The 23,412-nt window shown below is 41.5% G+C and overlaps 2 protein-coding genes and 1 pseudogene across 4 annotated transcripts in view; 2 read left to right on the top strand and 1 right to left on the bottom strand.

The window, feature by feature from the left end:
- LOC143710998 (MIF4G domain-containing protein B) overlaps positions 1 to 23,412 on the top strand; it is a 1,123,636-nt gene that overhangs the window by 662,527 nt on the left and 437,697 nt on the right. The gene's annotated exons all lie outside the window — the stretch shown is intronic.
- LOC143711055 (uncharacterized) overlaps positions 5,063 to 23,412 on the bottom strand; it is a 60,009-nt gene continuing 41,659 nt past the window's right edge. Inside the window, exons 11-14 of the mRNA XM_077202340.1 lie at positions 7,107 to 7,202; positions 6,713 to 6,811; positions 5,972 to 6,000; positions 5,063 to 5,143 (exon numbers count right to left, since the gene is read on the bottom strand). Of these exons, the coding sequence (XP_077058455.1) occupies positions 5,063 to 5,143; positions 5,972 to 6,000; positions 6,713 to 6,811; positions 7,107 to 7,202 (305 nt within the window). The remainder of the gene's footprint in view (positions 5,144 to 5,971; positions 6,001 to 6,712; positions 6,812 to 7,106; positions 7,203 to 23,412) is intronic.
- Positions 12,942 to 21,462, top strand: LOC143711029 (phosphorylated adapter RNA export protein pseudogene; annotated as a pseudogene). Its single transcript, XR_013194730.1, has 2 exons — positions 12,942 to 13,416; positions 21,406 to 21,462. The product of XR_013194730.1 is annotated as a phosphorylated adapter RNA export protein pseudogene (transcript).

A 23,412-nucleotide genomic window follows, 5' to 3' on the forward strand; every position in this document is an offset into this window, starting at 1 on the left:
CAGCGCGAGTCTCTGAGGACACATCTGTGAAACCATACCAATTTGAACCGGAGTCGGACCCGGATCAAGATGACGGCCCCGAAGAAGTTCGACAATTAAGGCTCGAACAGGACGTTTCTGAATGGTTGGTTAGTGTAATGTCACTTTGATCTATTTTTGTATGTACTGGCAGGGTAGAGTAGTGAGATACAGACTCTATGTGTTTACTGATGTATTGGTTAGTTCGTTGACAGATTGATGTTGAAAAACTTACACCCAAGAACAGAACACCACAATCTCTTAGACGCCATTCTGCTCCAGCGTATCAACAATGGCGGACTACGATGACAGCTCGCTCAGGGCGGGTCTGTGTTGAAACACTGCTGTCAATTATCAATCGTGGGAGGGGCGTCTGATCTAGTGACGTCACAAAATCCAACGGCTCAATTTGAGGCAGGGGAAAACATATAAGGAGATTAAAACAAAAACACCCGATGGATTTTTATCATTGTATGATGGTTGTGTACACGCACTGCCAACACACATTTCAGTACAATCAACTTGTAAAAGTGCATGTACCATTATATGATCCCTTTAAGCTTGGGAGCACAGGCTTAAAGGGTAACTAAACCCTAAACCAACTTTTTTTAGTTAATGGTCTGTAAGAATAGGGCTTTATTAGTGCTGTTCATTGATTCAAGTAACTTTTTTGACATTTGGGTATAAAGTGTTTTAATTCTACAATGTGTAAAAACGTCTGAGTGCTGCCCTCTTCAGGTTGAACGGTGGCTTCTGCAGTTGAATTTTCCTATTGGATGTTTGGGGTGGCAGGTGACGTAAGCAGGTTCCAGCTCACCACGCCCTTGGTACGAGCTACCACGCCCTTGGCAGTATAAAAACCATCTTGTTTCGTCAAAACCACTGTTTTGACAGTCCCGAAATCTAAGCTGTTGTCCCAAATCCCAAATCCTGCCCTGATTGTTCCGAAAATTGACTCGAGGCCCACAGAGAAGGAAATGAATAGTTGAAATAAAGAGGTTATTTTAGTTTTTTTTCGCACAAAAAGTATTCTCGTCATTTGATAAACTTAAGATTGAGCCACTGTAGTCACTTGGACTATTTTAACGATGTCAAAATAACTTTTCGGGGCCTGCAAGTTCAATCCCTCAAGAAGCCTATAGAGGAGTGATCCAGCTCTCAGATTTAATCAAAAATATATTAATTTGTGTTCCGAAGATGAACGAAGGTCTTACAGGGTTGGAACAACATGAGGGTGAGTAATTACTGACAGCATTTTCATTTTTGGTTGAACTATCCCTTTAAGACCGCAGTTTGAGCCAGCGGCTCGAAATTGATATGGCTCTGACCCTGTGTCCACAGACAATTCAACATCCTCGACTTAAAATGACAGCTCTGTTGCAAAGCTACTTGCGTCACTCCAGTCACTCTCCATTTTAGAGTCTGACAGCAACTGTCAATTAATCCGTCTCTGCGGGTCTCAGGTGCACATGCCCCATCCCCCCCGCTCAGCCCCACCCTCGGTTCGTCCCCTCTATCTCCGCTGGGCTCTGCCCACTTTTCCAGCATTTTTCAAATATTGCCAGTGTGTGGAGTCAGGCTCTGACCAGGGGTTTAGTTACCCTTTCAGTTTCGTCTCATTTTAAAGAAGCTGCTTGGTAGATTATTTAAAAAGTGAAACAAAAAAAGTGATAGAGGTTTAAGTTTATGAAATTATTTATGAATATTATTTTATTTATAATATATATTTTTTGAAATATGTTGAACTAAAAAAACTGATAGAAAACCAAAGCCAATACATCAATACTATTTGTGTTCCAACATTGTGGCTCATACAGTATCTAACAAAATGAGCTTTTATTAAGATTTTGTTTGGGTGCGATGCCAGATTTTCCCCATTAGATGCAGCAAAGCTTCACTGAAACACAGTGGTTTGATTTTTTTATTTTAAGTACAGTAGATTTTTCACTCTCAAATATCACACACACACATGCAAGTTGCTTTGGTTGGTTTTAATGATAATACAAGAGTCAGTATAGTGGACAAAAGCATGATAGCCTCAACCCCTAAAATGTGAACGCACGCTTTCGACATGCAGTTTTGAGAACACTAAGAAACGAGCACGTTCTTTTCGCCTGTTTGGACACGTTTGCACCGCCGGTTCGTTTTTAAACACAAGCATTGACTAGAGTGGCTGGGATCAGCTCCGGTAGCCGTGTCGCATGCGTAATGGGGTTAGTGTTTAATTTTCTGTTAGAATTTAAAGGGTTTCTGTTGTCTGAATTTTGTGTGACACCATTGTGCTGAAGAGCCCTGAGCTTCAGTCAAGGAAAAAAACAAGAAACATTAATGATGCGCTGCATGTTGCTTTATTTAAAAGGCAATAACTGTATTGCAGTGATTTTGTTTTATTTTTGTTTATTATTTTATTCAGTTAAGTTTCATACATGCACAATCTTTGCAGTTTAATAAAGTCAGTCTATCATTATCCCAACACTCTTATGTCTTTGTATCAGCAACTTACAACTTTGAGTGAAACCACTTTTTTCCACATGTTTTTGAAGTACACTCATAATGACATTTTGCATTGTAAATATATTGTATATACACTATATTGCCAAAAGTATTGGGACACCCCTCCAAATGATTGTATTCAGGTGTTCCAATCACTTCCATGGCCACAGTTGTATAAAATCAAGCACCTATACATGCTCCTAATATGCTTGCACTCCTTCATTGGCTAGATATATTTATAATAATGTAAAGCCTGGTTCACACGGGACGATTTTAAAATTGTCGGCCGATTTTCCAAACCTGAGAGACCCCACACACGGCGATAAAAAAATCACGGGTCTAACAGTTTTGGTCGTACAGTGTATGGTGCGCAGCCACACGGCAAAATCAACACATCACACACGAACCGATTTGACTTCCGGGCATTCCCAGGTCAGACGGAAAATCTTGCAAAATCCCTCGAGATCAAACGTGACTTCAGAGTAAACAATCATGGCGGACGAAGAGGAGAGCAGTGGCGATAGTTTGTAGTTTGTTTTTAACCGAATCCATCTCCGACGTCCACCGGACTTTCTGGTGTGCCATGCCGCCGGCTGCTTTGATTTTGTTTCCCGGTGCTTCCTCTGCCCCTCGTCACCTCGCTTTTTGATTGGCTACATGCCACAGTCCACAGGCTGCGTGCTCGTTTGTCCCTTGGGGACACCACACACGAGGAGAAATCGGGCCAAAAAAATCCAACATGTTGGATATCCCCGATTTGAGATCGGAGCGGTCCCGACGTCCTTCTGAGCAGAGGAGAGCACTCTTAACACACCACACACTTCAGGAATATCTGATCAGATTATTTTACGATAATCGGAGGATCCTTAAGATTGTCGTAAGGGGTAAATCGGGGCTAAAATCGGCCTAATTATCCTGCCGTGTGAACCAGGGTTAAGACACTTTTTACTGGTAACATAAGACATTTGGCATTATCAAGAACCACAAATATTCCCCCATTGCATTATTATACATTATATTCAACATCATAAATAGTAGTTTAATGTATGACACTATGACGCAAGACACTAAAACTCTGTAAACTTGAAGTTTATCAAGCCACGAGAATACTTTTTGTGCGAAGAAAAAAAAAAACGACTCTATTTCAACTATTCATTTCCTTCTCTGAGGGCCTCGAGTCAGTTCACTAGTGTGATAGCGTAGTGTTTCTGTTTCATTGAAGGAAATGAATAGTTGAAATAAAGTTGTTATTTTTGTTTTGTTTTTTGCGCACAAAAAAGTATTCTCGTTGCTTGATAAACTTAAGATTGAGCCACTGTAGTCACTTGGACTATTTTAACGGTGTCTTTAATAACTTTTCGGGAAACAAGTTTCAATCACTTAGAAGCCTATGGAGGAGTGATCCAGCTCTCAGATTTCATCAAAAATATCTTAATTTGTGTTCCTAAGATGAACGAAGGTCTTACAGGGTTGGAACAACATGAGGGTGAGTAAATACTGACGGAATTTTCATTTTTGGGTGAACTATCCCTTTAAGAGCTCAAGATGACAAGCCCTTTAAGCCCTGTTCACACCGCCAGCGACTTTGTCGCTTTAGGATGCTCTGTACTGTGAGTCGCTTGTGGGCGTTCCCAGTGCTGTCACTCTAAAGTTATTGGTAGACTGCACGTCTGCTATATCTATACAAAATACCATCACAAGTGATATATAAAACTAAGATATCATTCTAATTTTAACTAGGAATAAACAGAGCAATTTCAAGAGGGTCCTCACACCATCGGTGCTCGGGCCCTAATTAGACTTAAAATAATTAAAAGTAACATTCTGCTGTTGCAGAGTGTTGTTATATAAACTACAGGAGTGCTCAGTGCATTCAAATCAACAACTAGATTAACGATCAATCTATCAACAAATTAAACTCACTCATACTGTCAAAAATGACTAAAATGTCATTCGAATTTGACAAATAATCAATGTTCTTGTCCATATTAATCGACATAATGCAGGAGAAACTGTAATGAACTGCAGCAGTGCTAAACTTGCATCATAAAATTACAACACACAAACTATCAATGTATGAATCAAACTCACTAAGACTGTTGACCAGTTTCTTTTCCATGCATCATTTTATTATATCCATGTATGCGGTTACAGTCAAATCATATAAAACAGTGAAATCGCTCCAGGACTCTGTCCCGTCTTGCCTGCCCTCGAGACGGTGACGTGAGCTCCACTGACAGGCCCTCCTATTGGTTGTCGCTCGCGAAATTCGCTTAACATTTGCATAAAGTTGAAATTTTGAAATTAACTCTATGAACTCTATAACTTTTGTCGTGTGTCAAGCGACCCACATTCTGTCACCAACGGTCACGAGCGACCTTGTCGCCGGAAGTCGCCAGCCCTCCATTGAAATGAATGGGATCATGTCCCTTTGTCGCTGGCGGTGTGAACAGGGCTTTATGTTGCACACATACATTTCAGCAAACACTCAAGTGTTTTTGAATAAATATGCCTTTTCTCTCATTGTTGATTAGATTTGTAATTCCATTGATTAAAGCCGACTCATTTCTCTTGATTCTGCTATATTCTGATTTGATCCATTGGCTGGAGATTCATCAGATTCAACGGCATTCTGGGATCAGGATGAGACATTTTAAAATGTAATTTCAACATCATCTACAGCAGTATTTCTCAGCCCTGGTCCTGGATCAGGGGTCGTTTACACTACACTGTTTTCTAAACACAGAAAGCTTTGTATGCGTTTTGGCTTTTCATTTACATGACAACAGAGTTTTTGGGGCCTGCAAACGAAACATTTTAAAAAGGAGTTTTGAAAGTTCAAGTTTTTGAAAAACGATACCATTATCGGATCATGTAATTAAAAAATGTGAATTTGAAAAAACGACGATGTCAAGTGTATGTGTATTACATGTTCAGTCTATTAGCGCATTGTGTTTCTTTACAAAGTGACATAACCATAATACAGAGTTTTTAGTCATTTTCACGGATCCGTGTGAATGGGGATCGTTTTGACAGCGTTGTCATATGAACGCGAAAGTTTTCAAAAAACACACTTATCAGTTTTTAGTACAACGTTGTCGTGTAAACGCACCCTGAGTCTTCAGCACTGAACATTTTAAGATATGTCTCACTTATCTAACACACCTGATTTATATCATCAGCCCATTAATACAGGACAAGAAGTCAATAGTTGTATTTCAAATGATGTACTACACACTACATACTCTATAGTGTATGAAGCATCATCTCCTCTCATTCAAAACACAACTTCTTCATTTTTAAAAGCTTAAGGAAATTGTGTTTTGTTATCCAGATTGATATGTCAGTATTAAGTATAATTTTATATTGGCCAAAGATACAAGATAAAATGTCTGAATACACATAAAGAAGTGAAAAGCTTTCAGATATTGCAGGACAATTCAGTAAATATGAAACTAACCTGGTGTGACGGCAGGCATGTTTTGATCACTGTTAGTTTAGAGACAGTAAAGGAAACAAGATTTACAGGGTTATTTACATACTTATTTACATACAGATTTGGCAAAACACATCAGTCTATGTCTAACAGATGAGCCGTGAATTTAACTAGGCAAAAATAAAATAAAACATCATTAATAAAACATCATTAACTCACCTAGAGCTTCGAATTTATGGTTTAGACATCTGAATGAATTTAATGGTGTGTTCTGTATCTGAGCACGGCGTGAGTGTGTAGAGGTCCAGATGAATGAAGTCATGAGTAATAATTATCGAAAAAACAAAAGAACAATCTGCATGTCTTTAAAGACCACAATTAATAGTATTAAAATTATTGTGAATGAGTAATAAAGTGTTATTCTCGAATTCATTAGTGTAAATTGTGAGCAGCTCTCAGTGAATCAAACTGAAGCTTGAGTGTGTTTGACTCTATCAGTTCAGTCAAACAGCAGCTCGCAACCAATAAACAAGTCATAGTCCATGTGTGGGATTCATGAATCAAATCATCAAGATACAAAATTGATCCTTTATTTCCTTTAAGTGACACGACCTAAAGACAGACGATGATTGGTCTTATGTGCGTCATATTTTTAAATGAAGATCCCTTGAACAAATAAGAGAGATGCTAAAACATACAGTATGAAGTGAATGTAATGAATCTAATCTAATTGTATTGTAATTGTAAAGTTAATGTTATACTCACATGGCTCAAATACCAGTAAAGTCATCAGAAATAGAGTGAAGATGAATTCAGAGGAAAAGACGACGACTCTCAGATCTCCAACTGCACCATAACCATTCACTGAGGGTGAGATACTAGACATTTATACATGTTTTTAAATGTAATCCCCACAGTCACATCAGCTGATTAATTTTCTTATGTTTGTGTGAAGTATAATTGCTTCAATTTCAGATAAGAATAATTCAATCAAATTATCTCTAAGATGGTGATTTCTGCTTCACAATGATTTATTACCTATATTCAGTTGAGAAGAAAATGTTTATGTATATATCACATACTTCATGGGTTATAGATTATGTAAATATATTACTGTAATCAGACACTGTATGGTGTTGAAGTGTTGTAATTCACTCACCTGTTTTCAGTATCAGTTCAGTCATCAGTGTAACAGAGTTCAGTAAAACAACAGTAACTGATCCAAACAGATACACTGGAACAAAACGGTGCAATTCTGTAAAAAGATCAAATAATACAGCACAGTTTAATATCATAATTTAGAGAAAATGAGTCCACCTTTTTTGATCTCCACATCATTTAAATATAATCTGTTATACAAATATATTATTTGATAATGTTGATTAAAAACCTGAAATTAATTTAACATCACATACACAAACACAAACACACAAATACACCCACATAACATGTTTCACACAATAGATCGACCTCAAAAGAAATTCCAAATAAAGCATAAATTTATATAAATTTAAAAATAAATGCTGCCACTCAAACTCTCTTCAGAAGAGCAAAATAAAAGGGAATGAAAAGAATGAACTAGAGCAAAGTAGACAGAAAAACATCAGAGTGATACGCAGCGCAGGTGATTAATACTGTTGTCACGTAAAGGCTGAGGCGGTCGGATCCATTCGCAGATATTTATTAAAGGAACACAAAAGATCGAGTCCAAGCACGGAGAAACAAGAGGTACAAACTAAGACAGAGTTTGGGTAAAACAATACTTCACAAATGGGCACAGAACAGAACAGTCCAGATAAAGGGTTGCTGAGGGTGCACAGGTGAAACTGATGAAACCATAATCAAACATAATGAGTCCATGGTGGAACATAACGCAGGAAGAGAGTGCCCTCCAGTGGCTCATGCGGGCACTCCAGCCGCTGATTGTCACATAACCCCCCCTCTAAGGAGCGGCTTCCAGACGCTCCTAAGAGCTCTGGGGGGAGGTCAACGGGGGATGGGATGGAGGGCCAGGTCCGTGGAGAGGCAGGGGACCTGGAGACAGGAGCAAGACCCGGGACCACGGAGAAGCAAGCTTCGCAGGCAGCCCAGGCGGGGCAAGCTTGGCAGGGAACCAGGCCGGAGCACAACAGACAGGAGAACAGGGCGGAGCACACTGAACACGGGAACGGAGTAGATCACACCTAACTGGGCTAGCCGGAACCAGTAATCCAGGAAGCTCAGACGTAGGCAGTAGAGCAAAGGTCCATGTAGATGCCGCCCCCATGGCCCTCTCAGGGTACCTACTAGCAAAGGTCCATGTAGACGCAGCCCCCAAGGCCCTCACAGGGTACCTCCTGCCCCCCCCCCAAAAAATACTTGGGGAAATCCACGGGAGGAAGGTGCTTGAAGGGCGCCGGCAGGGCAAAGCGGAGAGGCGGGGCCGGCAGGGCGAGGCGCAGAGGCGGGGCCGGCAGGGCGAGGCGCAGAGGCGGGGCCGGCAGGGCGAGGAGTCTGGGAACGCCCTCCGGAGCCTGGCAAGCCAAACGAATCCTCCCTCTCCTCCTTCTGCGACGGCGCTTCACAGGGCTAGATTCACTACTGGACGTACTTGACTCATTAGACTCGGTAGACTCACTTGACACAGTAGACTCGGTAGACTCGCTTGACACAGTAGACTCGGTAGACTCGCTTGACACAGTAGACTCGGTAGACTCGCTTGACACAGTAGACTCGGTAGACTCGGTAGACTCACTTGACACAGTAGACTTGGTAGACTCACTTGACACAGTAGACTCGGTAGACTCACTTGATCTCTTTTCTCGGTATGGACATCGACTCGGTCGCCATGTCCGCGCAGCTTACGAGCGAGCGCGCGCAGTCACTGCTGACTTGCCTAAGGCAATTCGAGGGCAAGAGTGCGGTTCCACTGAAACTTTTTCAGAGGCTCCTGGGGCATATGGCATCTGCAGCCGCGGTCACGCCGCTCGGATTGCTTCATATGAGACCGCTTCAGCTTTGGCTTCGCGACCGAGTCCCGAGGTGGGCATGGCAACACGGCACGTTCCGAGTACCAGTTACTCCGACCTGCCATCAGTTCTTCACCCCGTGGGCGAACCTCGGTTTTCTCAGGGCCTGTGTCCCCCTGGCACGAGCTTCCCGGCATGTTGTTGTCTCAACAGATGCCTCCACCACGGGCTGGGGCGCCATGTGCAATGGACATGCTGCTGCGGGCTCCTGGACAGGACCCCAGCGGCTGTGGCATGTCAATTGCCTCGAGTTGTTGGCAGTACGCCTTGGCCTGCACTGCTTCCGGGCGTTGCTCAGGGGTCAACACGTACTAGTCCGTTCAGACAATACCGCCACTGTAGCGTACATCAACCATCAAGGTGGTCTACGCTCCCGCCGTATGTCACAACTCGCTCGCCACCTCCTCCTATGGAGTCAGAAGCATCTGAGGTCGCTTCGAGCCATCTTCATTCCCGGAGCGCTGAACTGTGCAGCCGACGAGCTCTCACGGCTTCAGCCCCTCCCTGGAGAATGGCGACTCCATCCCCAGTCGGTTCAGCTGATTTGGGACCAGTTCGGGGACGCGCAGATAGATCTGTTTGCCTCTCACGACTCGACCCATTGCGCCCAGTTCTATTCCCTGACCGAGGGCACGCTCGGTACGGATGCTCTGGCGCACAGCTTAAAGCTTTTACATTGGACACCAGGTGGTGACAAACACAGTAAAATTGTTCATTGGATCTGCTAAATTGTGAATTATAGCAGATAAGAGCACTGCCATGGCATTCACATGGACCTACCTTTACTTTGTGGTCTGTAGTAGATTATAAAGCAGAGCAGAAGTGCAGATACAGATGCAGAGATACAGAGAATCAACACCATTATGTGTGAAACAGAGAAACCTGTGAAACACAGACATCACTTAACAGAGTTACATTATTGTCAAGGATAGCCTGTATATTGACCTACAAATGTCATTATGATGTTTTGTCAAGTCTGTTGTAAGCATGAATGTGAATCATGAATAATGGCTCTTTTTTAGTATGAAAATGAAGGACAACAAAAGGAAATGACAGGAAAACACATAGGATATTTTTTAGATAGTGCTCTGTGTACAGCCTAAGTTACAGGTTTTGGCATTTGCCATTTTTGAAATCGTTATAACATGTATATCTTATTTCTCAAACACAAATCTGTACATTTTTAAACATTGCAAGAATTGACCTCTGAGTTCACTGGAATAAATCAAACACACTTAAAATATGTAAGGGGATATTCCACAGCTAAACGATTATAATGCATGACTTGGAGGCAGAGAACGTCCCGACATGAAGTGGAGCGCATTCAAATCTCTTAATGCACAGCTAGCCGTGGATTATCCCGCTTATACCATGGCCATATAGCCAGCACTGACAAACTGAAGATGTTTGCAACGCAATATGTGAACCCAGTTATGTTCAGGTAGCCCAGTGGAAAATAACAGTATATGGAAATAATATATGTAACTTAATGAAACTCACTCTAAATCTGGATATTTATTACTTAACAAAATTGGTGTCTTAATCTAGAATATACCTCTGACTCACCCAGTCTCTCCAGTACCACTGTTGTATTGGCTGAAAGTCTTCCAGCAAACACTTGACACATGTGAACTCCTTTGTCCTCAGTTCTGACACTCTTCTGTCTGAGAGAGAAGTTTCCTTTGGGGATTTCATCAGTGAAGAACTCAACTCTGTCTCTGTATCACTGATTTGATGAATCTGGAAACGCCTCATTGTTTTGATAGAGCAGAACCAGAATATCATCTTCATCTGTTTTCCTCCATGAAACCTCTTCAATGTGTTCAAGTTTGATGTGAGAGTCGACAGAGCAGTTCAGAGTGACGTCCTCACCCACAGACGCAGATATGGAGCGACTCGATCCTGATACCAGCAGACGCTCTGAAGGAGTAAGAATAAACCATTTTAAATAAATAATAAACACTTGGCTGTTCTAAATTAAACAGTCAAGTTATATTTGTTTATATAGTGTTTTATACAGTAGGCTAGAGGTTTACAGTAATAAACAGGAAAATGTGAAAAGTGTTAATATTGGAAAATTCATCATGAAACTTATTTCAGCCATAAAGCAGCTCTACAGAAGATAGTGCCATTATTCAGCTAAATTTCAATGTTGATTCAATTCAGTTATATAACAGTGTCTGTGAGTGTTTGGCTCTCATCCAATAGTGTCAGTGCAGTTGAATCAATAATATAACTAAATATTGTCTTTTAAATCTCAACTTAATTTTTATTGTCTAGGCTATTTCCAAAAATACAGCAGACTGCACTAATACAAAAGCACCTATTTTAAAGCACCCTGTCAAATTGAACAGATAATAAAACTGAAGCGCTCCTCCACATACGGGTAAGGCAACGGCACTGCGTTTTTTATTTTACCGTCATTTTTACCAGTATATTACCGGCACAGAATTTACCGGTATTTTTGTGCTGATGTGTGAACGTCTCTTACCGGTGAAATGCCAGAACGCCATTGCTTGTGCGATATATATCGTCTGTGATATCGTAATTGTTTATTTAGCCTAATGATCTGACATTATCGAGTATGTTCCTCACTTTACAAAAAACAAACAAAAACACACCCATTGAGTGCACGCATACACTAGTCACTAGTGACTACGTGATGTCTAGTAGCGCTTGTGCACATTTAGAGCGCAAGCTTTTACTGCATGATTTAGTCTATTGAATTGCATTTAGAATGCGCTCAAATTCAAGATAAAGAGCAAAAATGCCCCTGTATGTCATGTCTTATATATTTATATTATTTAATATAGTTAACCAATATTTACATTTACATTTAGTCATTTAGCAGACGCTTTTATCCAAAGCGACTTACAACTGAGGACTAAAGCAAGCGAGTCATTGTGAAGAGGCAAGAATAACGCAAGAAGTGCTCAGAATACAAAGTTCAGGCATTGCTCAGGGTAGCAAAAACCAGGCAAGGGAAGATTTAAAGGAGAAGAAAAGGTTTTTTTTTATTTATTTTTTAGTACTTTGTTAATTTATTAGTACTCACGGAAGAGATGAGTTTTCAGTTGTCTTTTGAATGCTGTCAGGGATTCTGTATTCCGGATGAGGGTGGGAAGATCATTCCACCAGCATGGAAGCGTGAATGAGAATGTTCTGGAGAGTGATTTAGTGCCTCGCTGTGATGGCACCACGAGCCGTCGCTCATTGACCGATTGTAGGCTTCTGGTAGGGATGTAGACTTGTAGTAGGGAGTGAAAGTAGGAGGGAGCTCAGCCTGTGGTCGATCAGTAAGCAAGCGTCAAAGCCTTGAATTTGATGCGAGCAGCGAGTGGTAGCCAGTGCAGAGAGATGAACAGAGGAGTGACGTGAGCCCTTTTGGGCTCGTTGAAGACAAGGCGGGCTGCAGCGTTCTGGATCATTTGTAGAGGTTTAGTTACACATGATGGAAGTCCAGCCAGAAGAGCATTGCAGTAAACAAGTCTAGAAATAACCAGGGCCTGGACGAGAAGTTGTGTTGCATGCTCAGTTAGGAAAGGCCTGATCTTCCTGATGTTATGCATAGCAAACCTGCATGATCGAGCTGTCTTTGTAATGTGGTCTATGAAGGACAGCCGGTCATCAAATATTACTCCCAGATTTCTGACTGACCTTGATGGGGTGATTGAGGATGTATCTAGCTGGATAGTGAAGTCGTGCTGTAGAGACGGATTGGCAGGGAGAACGAGAAGCTCAGTCTTTGTCAGGTTGAGCTGCAGGTGATGTTCCTTCATCCACGCCGAGATGTCCGCCAGGCAGCTTGAGATTCGTGCAGCTACTGTGGGATCATCTGGTTGAAATGAGAGGTAGAGCTGGGTGTCATCAGCATAGCAATGGCAAGAGAAACCATGTGCCTGTATGATGGGTCCCAGTGATGTGGTGTAAATGGAGAAGAGGAGCGGTCCGAGAACTGAACCCTGAGGAACCCCTGTGTTCAGTTGATGTGCGTCAGCATGAGCAGTCGCCAGAGTGAGACCTATAATTACATCCTGGCCCGCAAGATGATGGAGAAGGAGCGTGGAGAGGAGGAGGAGGGATTGAAGAGCATGTTGGATGAGGAGCTGGAGGGGTACATGCAGACAGGGGGAAAACAGAAAGACGAGTGTCTGAAGAGAAAGCGTTCGGCCAAAAGAGAGGCTGAGCCCACGGGCTGAGATGGACATCAAGGGGCGATATGAGATCGTGGAGGATTACCTTGATGAGAAAGTGATTGATGAAATCGCACACAGACTCATGGAACCAAAGAAGGATCTAATAGAGCGTGTGGTGAGAGTTATCGGAAAAAAGAAAGCCATCGAGCTTCTGTCAGAGACGGCAACAATTGAACAAAATGGAGGTCTATACACTGTGGATGGCAGTAGGAGACGGACACCTGGTGGAGTGTATCTGAACTTGCTGAAGAACACACACAGATACCTCGCCTCTCCATGTAACCCTGAAGGACCTACCTGTGAGATAGGACTCAAACCAGTGGAGGGAAGTCCCTTTGATGCCCAGTGATGAGAGGGTGGATAGAAGGATCTGATGATTCACAGTGTCGAAGGCAGCAGAAAGATCCAGCAGAATGAGAACTGATGATTTGGAAGCAGCTTTTGCGATCCACAGGGCTTCTGTGATCGACAGTAATGCGGTCTCGGTTGAATGCCCTTTCTTGAAGCCAGATTGGTTGACATCTAGCTGGTTGGTCAGAGACAGGAAAGATGACACTTGGTTGGAAGCAATTTGTTCAAGTGTTTTCGCAATGAATGGTAGGAGAGAGACTGGTCTGTAATTCTCTAAAAGTGATGTGTCTAATGTTGTTTTTTTAAGCAGTGGAGTTACCCCAGCCTGCTTGAATGCTGTAGGTAAAATGCCAGTGTGGAGGGATGAGTTGATGATGTGTGTGAGTGCTGGTAACAGTGTGGGAAAGATGGCTTGTAGAAGGTCTGAGGGGATGGGGTCTAGAGGGCAGGTGGTAGGATGACTGGAGAGGAGAAGTTTAGATACTTCTTCCTCGGTTAGTGGAGAGAAGGTAAAGAGAATGTTTCTGGTAGTGGGAGAGGATGGTTTGGGTTCCTGTGTGTGTGGAGCTGAGAACTGACTGCTGATAGTAGTTGTTTTGTTGGTGAAGAAGCTAGCAAAATCATCAACAGTTAAAGAGGAGGTGGGTGATGGTGGACAGAGGAGAGAGTTTAATGTCTTGAAAAGTATTCGTGTGTTAGAGGCGCTGTTGATCTTGTTGTGGAAATATGAAGATTTTGCAGTGTGAACATCAGGAGAAAAGGAAGAGAGCAGAGATTGATACATACTCAGGTCAGACGTATCTTTTGATTTGCGCCATTTCCTCTCCATTGCCCTGAGTTTGGTCCGGTGTTCACGAAGAACCTCGGATAACCAGGGGTTAGAGGGAGTAGCGCATGCTGGCCTGGAGGAGAGAGGGCAGATATTGTCTAAAGAAGAACTTAAAGTGGAGCATAAAATATCCGTTGCGGTATTCACATCCAGAGATGAAAACTGTGAGGTTGAGGGAAGAGAAGATGACACAGCAGAGGAAAGATGGGAAGGCGAAAGTGAGCGTAGGTTTCATCTGAAAGTAACTGGTAGGGGGGTTGGTGGTGCATGCTGGGTAGGGAGTTGTAGATTGAAAGTAATGAGGACATGATCTGATTTGTGGAGAGGTTTCACCAAAAAGTTGTCTGTGATGCAGTTGCGTGTGTAAACCAGGTCCAGTTGGTTGCCTGATTTGTGAGTACCTGTGGTGATGAGCCGTTTGAGATCGAATGAGGCTAGGAGAGAGATGAAATCTGTAGCATACGGCTTCTCTAGATGAATGTTGAAATCACCAAAGACTACGAGTGGGGAGCCATCCTCAGGGAAAGAGGACAGCAGCACATCAAGCTCCTCAACAAAGCTTCCCAGTTGACCTGGGGGGGCGATAAATAACTACAATATGGATCCTAATGGGAGTTGTAAGTGTAATTGCATGATATTCAAACGAGTTGTTATTGCATAGAGAAGAGAGAGTTGAGTATTTCCAGTTGTTAGAAATGAGAAGACCAGTGCCCCCACCCCTCCCAGCCTGGCGAGGGGTGTGGGAGAAAGGAAGTTGTTAGAGAGAGCAGCAGGGGTTGCTGAGTCTTCTGGACGGATCCAGGTCTCAGTCAAGCCCAAGATATGAAGAGTAGAATGAGATGCAAAGGCTGGAATGAAGTCAGCTTTATTGACTGCTGACTTACCATTCCATAGACCCGTAGAAAGAGAGAGAGGTGTGTGTGTGGATGAGAGAATGGGACGCAGATTAGCAGTATTGCGCTGCCTTCTGTGCGTGATGAGTAAACGTTGTCGAGAGACAACAGGAATGTATTGAAAGCACATATTGAGGAAGGGAAATACGATACAAGTGGGAAAGGGAAAAGGGGAGAAGACGATACTTAAGTGTTACTTAATATTAATTTAATATTACACGTAGAGCGCTGTTTTTCTCCAAATATCTGCATGATTACAAACGTAACGTTGACTTTATACAACGTGCAGTTTAATAAACAAGTTAATATTAGTGAATTACATTTTAGACATCAAATCGCCTGTTGCGCTCTATTCCGCCAACGAAAATAGTTCCAAACCAAGTCCACAGCAATGTTTTGCGTCTCAACACACAACGGTGTATCTTTACTGAATGAATCAGCTTTTTGAACGAATCAGCTGAATCAATGATTCAATGACTCGCTCATTACGACAGTAAAATGCTTCCTTCACGAATTAATCAGCCGTTTGAATGAAACGGTTGAATCTCAATGACTCACATATTAACAGTGACTTGCTGCCACCTCCTGGCGGGTTTAATTTCACATTTAAAGTAGGCCTAATTTTTCATTTTTTAAATAATTTCAAATAATAGTATTTAATGTTTTATATTTTCAACATTTCAAAGCATTATTTATGCATCTTTAACTGCTCTTCACTGATTAACTTTAATAAAGGCTGATCTAGTTATATAGTTAATAACTATATAACTAGTTCATTACAATTTCTCTACCTTTAAATGTCCTATAAATGTTTAAACCATGAAAAACCTGAAAAGCACCATTTATTTCATTTATATGTTTGTTCTGTTGTATTTATTTGTGCTATTGCTCTTAATTTAATTATTTGTTTCCATTTTATTACTTACTGTTTAAATGAGTTAAGTTTTGGTGTCATAACCTTATTTATTTACATGTATCAAAAAAAAAAACGAGAACAATACTAGGCTTATTTTATAGGCCCATTTTCTTTTCTTTATTAATTTTTTTTGTTGTGGGGCCAATGAAAATGTTGTCAGGGCAAGTCAAAAATTTAACCTCTGGCCTGACCGGGCCAGTAGAAGAAAATCCTTAGCGTCGAGGCCTGTGGGGTATCAAAAAGTATTTCAAATTTATTTATTTTTTTCTTATAAAATACATTTATTTCTAAGTGTTATAAGCCATGAGCTATGGCTGGGCGATATGGCCAATAAATCATCACTGCCTGTATTTGAGTCCAGGCCATTTCAGTTTGTGTTGTCCGGTCTCATCAACGCTACACCTATATATGCATTGTGTGAGTTGCCCTGTATTCCTTTCTGCCTGAGAGTAATTCTATTAAAGACCTTTGATCTCACATATTCGTACTTTATACGGTTTGTGACGCATATTGAATCAGGTAAGAATAAAGTGTTGTCCTCCTAAACAGATTTTATAACTTTTTCCTTACAATAAAAAATAAAACAATACACAATAGGCCTTCACAGACTGCATACTCTTCACTGTAAATTTAATCTAGATTAGCTAATCCTTATTAAAGTTAAAAAAAAGTGTAGGGCTGCCCCCTAATACACTAAAAAAAATGATGTGTTGGCTTTACTAAACTTTTTTATGTAAAAAGGTTCCACCGGTTCCACATAACTGGGTTTGGTTAAACAAACATAATTTGTTCATGTAACTTCAACATCATGGAAGTCATTTTAAGCGACCCAATTAAACTCTGAGCTGAGTGTTAAATGAACACTGAAGCAGTGGTAAAGTTAATGAGATAACTAAGTGAATAATTGAGTGATGATTGAGCATTATTGAAGACACCTGATGTTAACAAGCAGAATCGCTGAAGGAGAAAACCGGAATTTCAGGTCAACATTATGGAGATGAGTGTTTGTTTTAGATGGGCTCTTGACCCCCACATTATTAACTTTATATTTTGTCTGGCTGCTGTATCTGAGTTATAACTGCCAGATGATCAAATAGAAAATGTGATCTGTAGATGTTGGTTGTGTTTTAACATAATCATTATATCACAATCATTTGACCTGAATCACTGAACTCATACCGAAGCTAAATTCTGAGTTTAGTTTACCTCAACGATAATAGCAGCACTGCCATTGTAGCGCATACCATTTTTTTTAGCCTTTTCAAAGAAATCCAAATGATCAAAACAAAAACAAAAACTTCTTCAAAAAATCTTTCAAGAACACATTAGTATTCAGGCACACACAGACATCAATAATTAGCATATGAATCTCAGCAATGGTGACAAACAGATCACCTCTGAACATAAGCTCATTATTTATTCATGCAGCAATGAATGATGGGAGCCATGAATGAGTTTTGATTGGTGGCACCCAGAATGCACTGCAACATGCTTTATAATTGTCACCATTGTTGAGATTAACAGGCTGATTCTTGATATCTGTGTGTGCCTTCATAAACTAATAATTATTTTAAAGTATCTTTTTTATTGATTTGATCATTTGGATTCCATTGAAAAGGCAAAAATGATATGCTCTACAATGACAGTGCAGCTATAATCCTTGAGGTAAACTTAACTCAGAAATTGGCTTCTAAATGAGTTCAGTGATTCAGGTCATATGATTGTGATATAATGATTATGTTTTAACAATGTTTTAATTCTGACGGCCCAGAAAGTCATTGAAGAAAATGTTTAAATATTCCATGTGCCTACAGTGGCTCAACTATAAGTTTATCAAGCGACGAGAATACTTTTTTCCCGAAAAAAAAACATAAATAACTACTTTATTCGACTATTCCTTTTCTTCCTTGTGGGCCTGAGACGAGAGTTCAAATGATTTCCACGACGCATGCGCGAGAACTGAGAAGAGGACGTTCTTCTTCTAATACTTCTTGTTCAGTTCTCGCGCATGCGTCGTGGAAATCTCTTGAACTCTCGTCTCAGGCCCTCAAGGAAGAAAAGGAATAGTCGAATAAAGTCGTTATTTATGGGGTTTTTTTCGGAAAAAAAGTATTCTCGTCGCTTGATAAACTTATAGTTGAGCCACTGTAGGCACATGGAATATTTAAACATTTTCTTTAATGACTTTCTGGGCCGTCAAGTTTCATTCCCTTAGGTAGCCTATGTAGCAGTGATCCACCACTCAGATTTAATCAAAAATATCTTCATTTGTGTTCCGAAGATGAACGAAGGTCTTACGGGGTTGGTACAGCATGGGGTGAGTAATTAATGACTTAATTTTCATTTTTGGGTGAACTAACCCTTTAACACCTACACCGGAGTAGGAGAACGCTAAATAACAGATGACTGTAATACTATGAACACAACATGACTAATGGACAAAGTTCACAGCTGTCAAGATCTTGAATCTGCTCAAAGTACACCCACAGATGTTGGATAAATTTTGTCATGATGATGTTTTGTCAACAACTAAGTTCTTGCAACTTCTTTGAGACTCCCATTAAAATATATAATGTATGGATAATCTCATGTACTGGTAATGTGGTTTAAGAGGTACATTATCCCAATAAATTATCCTTCTTTTTGCAGGTCGCAGTCAGCCACAGTGAAGCCACAATTCACAGTTCTTGTATTTCTATAATACAATACGTAATAAAAATGTCATGTATACTGTAAATGTTTTGTGTCAAATGTTTATTTCCAGCTAAGCAGGTCTTAATTCTGTATTATGTTGATTTCAGGTGCATGTTCTTCATTCTTTGAAAAACACAACCTGAGGTGTTAAATTGAAAAGTTGGTGTTTAATTAAACTTATATTATATTCTTGAGGATGTCTTTCAGCAATAAGGATAAAACCAGTGTATAGTTGTAGTAATAATTCAAATTCATTAATTAAAAACTATTCTTAATGGCTTAATTATTAACAGCTAAGTTACCAGTGTAACCATTAAACATAGGCTACAAATCAAAACAAATACAAAACTGCTATGGAAACCAGTACAAATTTGTAATGGAAACTTATAGAAAACCAAAACACACTCCGTAGTGGAAACCATTTGCCAAAGTTTTTAATGGTTTAGTCAGTGGTTTGTAATGGTTTATTTTGTTTTTCTTTCAGCAGGGTGTAGGCTTACCACCATCAGCGCTCATCAGTAATACTGACATCAAAACACAGATCGGTAGGTGCATCTTCAAATGTGCAAAGTTAAAACGATCCTGTACATTAATGAAAATATCGCTGCTAACGGACACTGCTGTTGGTGAAAAGTAGCGGTATGTTTCCATTCACTTTCAGATGCCACTTTTAAATGGTCTCGGGTGGCATCAGATGATTTTTAACGAAAAGTAGGCATAACACTTCAGCACGTATGATCACACTGAAACGGATCAATCCGAGAAAAAGAAATGTCATTACAGGAATGTCGCATTAATATATAGGATGCATCCGAAAACGTCTCTGGTTACTCACGTAACCGTGGTTCCCTGAGAGGAGGGAACGAGACATTACGTATGGGGGAAATCCATTTTCCTCGAATCATGAAGTCTGATAGAATAACTCTTTTGCTTGCAAATAGCCAATGGCGGTCCCGCCATCACCTGATTGGCTGACACGTCTCAATATAGGTGACGGCGGGCGCCAAAAACCTCAGAATCTTAGCTGAACGAGAGTAAGGAGACTGAGAGTCCCTCCCACACGGCAGGTTACGTAATGTCTCGTTCCCTCCTCTCAGGGAACCACGGTTACGTGAGTAACCAGAGACGTTCCCTTATCGAGTCGGTCTCTCGACATTACGTATGGGGAACAATAAAACCCCCGCCGTGTGGGAGAAACCCCGCCCAGCTCTCAGGAACAGACACCGGACCTGGTTGAAACATCTATTGGCACCGAGCCAACTCGGCATCTGCACCAACGAAGGCCCCTCCCATCAAGCTAAGCACGCTGAACTGAATGGAGGGAGATTGCAGCAAGTGATTGGTGCTTAGGAAAATACTGTCGGCTATGAATGCGGACATAACAAAGGGCACAATATAGTGGACATGATAGCTATGCTAATAATAACTCGCACTGTCTGACGACTAGTCAAACCGTGGCTAGAGCGACGTCCAACGACCTAGTCCAACGACAGCTCAGCTTTCTCTCCCTACACCGACAGACATGTGGTGCGAATGAAGGGATATTCAAGTTATAGAATCTCGCGAAGGTATTACGAGACGACCAACCTGCCGCGAAACAAATGTCTTGAATAGACATGCCTTTCGCCCACGCCCATGATGACGCCAAACTCCTAGTGGAGTGGGCGTGCACCCCTATAGGGAAATGGCTTCCCGTGAAGCATAAGCCAGCCAGTGCACAGCCTCCACTATCCAGTGAGATAGCCTCCGTTTCGACAGCACGCCGCCTCTTAGCACCCGCGTAGCAGACGAAGAGCTGCTCTGAAGTTCGAAACTGGCTAGTTCTGTTCACATAAGCACGCAGGGCACGCATGGGGCACAAGCGTACTTCTGAGACTCTGAAACACTGACCTCATCCGGGCAAAATGCTGGAATTGCAACCACCTGGGCTCTGATGAATATACGCAGTAGATAATAGCCCCATAATAGCATAGCACCTTAGTAAACAACAAACACATAGCCGTAGCTACAACTGTGAGTAGACGAGTTAGCACAGAATAGCCAGTTGTACTGAAGGAAACGGGGCAACATAACAGCATAGTACATGTACGTAACAGCATCGGTCGCTGTAGCGCATCCATGCATGTACATAACGCAGCATAAGTCGCCGTAGCGACAGAACTGCGTAGAGACAGAAACTGAGATGTACAGTTCGATCAGGATGGCTAGCTGCACGGAAACGGGGCAGCATTACAGCATAACACATGGTAAATTGCACATCCGTGTACGTACATACATTCAGAAACTGTGAGTATGCACAGTAGATTAAGATAGCTAGTTTTGCACTGAAAGAAACAGAGCAACAAAATAGCAACACGCGTCCTTATACGTACATAAGTGCAGTGTAGTCGCTGTAGCGACAAACTGAATATGCAGTTTGATAGGATAGCTGGTTGTTGCACTGAATGATAGAGGGCAACATAACAGCATAACACATCAGTGTGCACATTTTAAACATCTGTGTGTATAATGCAGCTCAAGTTGCTGAAGCGACCGAAACTGCATGAATATGCGTACACAATGGTCCATTACATTGAAGGGCAGCATAACGCTTCAATATCTACACAGATGCAATGCAAGTCGCCGTAGCGACGACTGAGACTATGCACAAGCATTGTTACATTTTTGTGTACAAAAAACACAGCGTCAGAGGCATAGCGACAACGACTGTGAATACGTAGTTAATCGGAATAGCCGGCTGCACTGAGGATACAGGGCAACATATAACGGCATAAATCATAGACACATATCAATGTACATAACACAGCGTCTGCGCAACAACTGTGACTACACAGTAAAAGAGTAGCCAGTTGCACTGAAGGATACAGGGCAATATATAGCGGCGTAATAGTTACACATATCAGTGCGTTGTGTGTACACGGCGTCAGTTGCATCGTACAACAATTGTGAATACGTAGTGATCAGAATAGCCATTTGCACTGAAGGATAGGGCAAAATATGACGGCATAGATCATAACACATATCAGTGTGTAGTGTGCACAAACACAGCGTTAGTTGCATCGCACGACAACTATGAATACGCACTGCGAAGTAATCAGGATAGCCATTTGCACTGAATGACACAGGGCAATATATAATGGCATAAATCATTACACATAACAGAGTGCGTTGTGCACAAACACAGTGTCAGTTGCATCGCTCGACAACTATGATTACGTAGTAATCAGAATAGCCATTTGCACTGAATGACACAGGGCAATATATAAGGCATAAATCATAACACATATCAGTGTGTAGTGTGCACAAACACAGTGTTAGTTGCATCGCACGACAACTATGAATACGCACTGCGTAGTAATCAGGATAGCAATTTGCACTGAATGACACAGGGCAATATATAATGGCATAAAACATTACACATAACAGAGTGCGGTGTGTACGTAACACAGCGTCAGATGCATCGCGCACGAACTGTGAATACGTAGTAATCAGAATAGCCATTTGCACTGAATGACACAGGGCAATATATAAGGCATAAATCATTACACATATCAGTGTGCAGTGTGTACAGCGTCAGTTGCATCGCACGACAACTGTGAATACGTACTGCGTAGTAATCAGAATAGCCATTCCACTGAAGGATACAGGGCAATATACAACGGCAAATTCATATAATGTGCAGTGTGTACATAAACGCAGTGTCAGTTGCATCGCGCAACAACTGTGAATACGTACTGCGTAGTAACCAGAATAGCCATTGCACTGAAGGATACAGGGCAATATACAACGGCAAATTCATATAGTGTGCAGTGTGTACATAAACACAGTGTCAGTTGCATCGCGCAACAACTGTGAATACGTACTGCGTAGAAACCAGAATAGCCATTGCACTGAAGGACACAGGGCAATATATGGCATAAATCATTACACACAACAGTGTGTAGTGAGTACGTAACACAGCGTCAGTTGCATCGCACAACAACTGTGAATACGTACTGCGTAGTAACCAGAATAGCCATTGCACTGAAGGACACAGGGCAATATATGGCATAAATCATTACACAACAGTGTGTAGTGAGTACGTAACGCAGCGTCAGTTACATCGCGCAACAACTGTGAATACTTGCGGTGTAGTAATCAGAATAGCCATTGCACTGAAGGACACAGGGCAATATATAATGGCATAAATCCTTACACATAACAGTGTGTAGTGAGTACGTAACACAGCGTCAGTTGCATCGCACAACAACTGTGAACACGTACTTGCAGTAATCAGAATAGCCATTGCACTGAAGGACACAGGGCAATATATAATGGCATAAATCCTTACACATAACAGTGTGTAGTGAGTACGTAACACAGCGTCAGTTGCATCGCACAACAACTGTGAACACGTACTTGCAGTAATCAGAATAGCCATTGCACTGAAGGACACAGGGCAATATATAATGGCATAAATCCTTACACATAACAGTGTGTAGTGAGTACGTAACACAGCGTCAGTTGCATCGCACAACAACTGTGAACACGTACTTGTAGTAATCAGCATAGCCATTGCACTGAAGGACACAGGGCCAT

This window comes from Siphateles boraxobius, unplaced genomic scaffold, assembly GCF_051911475.1.
Source record: "Siphateles boraxobius isolate OS27281-9 unplaced genomic scaffold, OSU_SipBor_1 49, whole genome shotgun sequence".
Taxonomy (NCBI): Eukaryota; Metazoa; Chordata; class Actinopteri; order Cypriniformes; family Leuciscidae; genus Siphateles; species Siphateles boraxobius.